Genomic DNA, 3,008 nt, shown 5'->3' with positions numbered 1-3,008 from the left:
AAAAAAAATTTTTTTTCACTTTTTTTTTTAGTGGCTTGCCAGTTTAAGGATCAAACCCTGAATCTTGGTGTTATCAGCACCATACTATAACCACCTGAGCTAACTGGCCAGCCCTACAAATTGAAAAAAATTTTAATGTTTTTTTCCCAGCTTTATTGAAGTAGAATTGACAAAGATTGTATATATTTAATGTGTACAGTGTGATGTTTTGATATATATACATTGTGAAATGATCACCATAATCAGGCTAATCAAATAAGTATCTGTTAAACAATTAACATGAAAATGAAATAATGCTGTCGAATCATCAAATTTCTATTTGGATCAGGAATTTTTGCATCTAACAGAAGGGATATGCCCTAGTCATATTAGTGGAGACAAATAATGGTGATGGCTTTTGTGTAACCCCAAATTAAATTCTCTCAGCTTTAATAAAGGTCTGCCTTGTTCCTCAGTCTTAATGCATTAACATAGTATAGTGAGGCATATCCTTCCTCTCCTAATGGCACCACATTTGGGGCATACTTGTGTATTTTAAAATTATAGATAAATCTTTTTATTCATAGTATTTCTTCATGTTACAATTTCACTACCTATCATAACACATAAAAGCAGCATTTAGACCAGAGGGCTCTATTCTACTTAGACTTGGATTTCTTTCAAGTGGAAGCAACTACCAGAAGGTTCATATTCATACACCACCTGTTTCTGTAACAAGCAAGGGAAGAAGATAAGAAGATGCTGAGAGAGATGCCAATAGCACATGTGCCTCTTTTCTCCTCTGACCTTCCCCAACTCAACTGAGTAGCAAATCTGAATGAACACAAATGTAGGGGTAAGCAACCAGGACTCAAAAGCAAAAAGGAAGAAGAGAAGAGAAGGAAGCCTCATACCCTGATGGAACACCATGCCCACCAATAATCACTTACCTGCAGGCATAGAGCATATTGGACATGAAGGTCACAGGGTTGGTACTTCGTGATGTGTCCATTACATATATGACAATTGTTGGAAATGAGGATGCCTAAAGCCACAAAATAATCAAAGCTTGGTTAGAGGGCTTGTGACCTGTCCCCAAACTCTTTTCCTACCTTCCTTAGCAAGGAAAAACCACTTCAGGCAATGTGCAGAGCTTCTGTAACTCCCTCCCATATAAAGTCCCAAGCAACAAAAAAGATACTAATCTAGTCTACCTCTCTAGCTACTCTCAGTAACAAGTCCTAGAATACTCACCAGGGCCTCAGTGATGATTGTGCCAGAAGCTGACCAGGTAAATACTTCAATCTGTCCGGGTGTGTCAATCAAGACATATCTGTATCAAGAAAGACCATTAAAGAAGCATTATACTTATGCAATGTGGAAAGATATTCCATCACATAAAACAGTAAACTTCTGGTTATCCAAGAATGAAATAACCTCTGCACACTGCTAAGTCTAACTCCCTCCCACTGCCCTTAAACTGTATATCATATTCTCCCAAACTCTGTTCAATGTCCAATATTCATGCTAATGGGCAGGAGCAGCTGACCATAAATGGCTGCAAATGATCACAGGGGAAACTGTGATAGTTATAGAAGCACATTGCTTACAAATGAGAGATAAGCAAAACCAGAATGTAAATCTCTTGGAAAACTACCTGATTGCTTAGGGCTGGGGGTATAGGAGAAGAAGGAATGAAGGGATAGGGGGATGCCAGCTAAAGAACATGGGGTGTCTTCTTTAGGTGATGAAAATGTTCCAAAATTGATTGTGGCAATGGTTGCACAGTTCTGTGAATATACTAAAAGTCACTGAATTGTACACTTTACATGGGTGAATTGTACGGTATGAGAAATATCTCAATAAAGGTGTTTTTAAAAATGGGCAAAGAATTTTAGCAGACATTTTTCCAAACATATACCAATGGCCAATAAGTACATGAAAAGACGCTTGACACCATTAGTCACTAAGGAAACAAAAATTAAAACCACAATGAGATATCACTTCACATCCACCAGGATAGCTATAATCAAAAACAAGGACAATAAGTGTCAGTGAGGTTGTGTATAAATCATATTGCAGTTGGGATATAAAACGGGGTAGCCACTTGGAGCCTGGAAGAAGGGGAAATAAGGAGTGACTGCTAATGAATAAGGAGTTTCTTTTTGGGATGATGAAAATATTCTGAAATTAGATAGTGGTGATCAATGCACAACTTTGTAAACATACTAAAACGCTAAATTATACACTTTAAAAGAGTGAATTCTATGATATCTCAATAAAGCTGTTATTTAAGGAAAAAAAAACTATCTCTAGTATAATCTCATTTCTGTAAAAATACCTCTACCCGTCTATCTTCTATCTATGTATATATGCTTAGAAACATGTGGAATGCTAGTCACTGAACAATGATATTACTAGTGGGAATTGTGGAAATATTTTCATCTTTTAAATATTATGCATGGTTTGAATTATTTATAATGAGCATATATCCTTCTTTACAAAACAAATTATCTTTCTTTTTTTAAAAAAGTAAACCTATAAAAAAATTAACAAGTTAATTGTAGGTAATGATAATAAGAACAAATACTTTTATATTCTCAAATTTTTTTTTTCCATTTTGTCTTTTTTCGTGTCCGGCAACGGATCGCAATCCTCAGTGTCGCGCCGGTTTTTCCTTTTTGTCTTTTTTCGTGTCCGGCAACGGATTGCAACCCTCAGTGTCGCGCCGGTACCGGACTGGGACTGGCAATGGGATCGCAACCCTCGGTGTCGCACCCGCACCTCACTCAGCCAGTGAGCGGGAATCGGTCTGTATGTGGGATCCGAACCCTCGGCGGGAGCACCGCTGCGCTCCCAAGCGGCGCACTGTAGCAGTGCGCCACCGGGCCGGCCCAAGAGTTTTTTAATTAAAAAAATTTCAGGGGCCGGCCCGGTGGCGCACTGCTACAGTGCGCCGCTTGGGAGCGCAGCGGTGCTCCCACCGAGGGTTCGGATCCCACATACAGACCGGTTCCCGCTCACTGGCT

The 3,008-nt window shown here is 39.0% G+C and overlaps 1 protein-coding gene across 1 annotated transcript in view; it reads right to left on the bottom strand.

The window, feature by feature from the left end:
• The window catches only part of GPN1 (GPN-loop GTPase 1), a gene marked incomplete at its 5' end in the record, with an annotated part of 23,152 nt that overhangs the window by 14,607 nt on the left and 5,537 nt on the right, over positions 1–3,008 (bottom strand). The window contains 2 exons of the mRNA XM_008581339.1: positions 930–1,024; positions 1,234–1,312. Coding sequence (XP_008579561.1) covers positions 930–1,024; positions 1,234–1,312 — 174 coding nt within the window. The remainder of the gene's footprint in view (positions 1–929; positions 1,025–1,233; positions 1,313–3,008) is intronic.

Source organism: Galeopterus variegatus, unplaced genomic scaffold (genome assembly GCF_000696425.1).
Source record: "Galeopterus variegatus unplaced genomic scaffold, G_variegatus-3.0.2 Scaffold2331, whole genome shotgun sequence".
NCBI lineage: Eukaryota > Metazoa > Chordata > Mammalia > Dermoptera > Cynocephalidae > Galeopterus > Galeopterus variegatus.
This window is presented reverse-complemented; position numbering and strand designations above follow the sequence as displayed.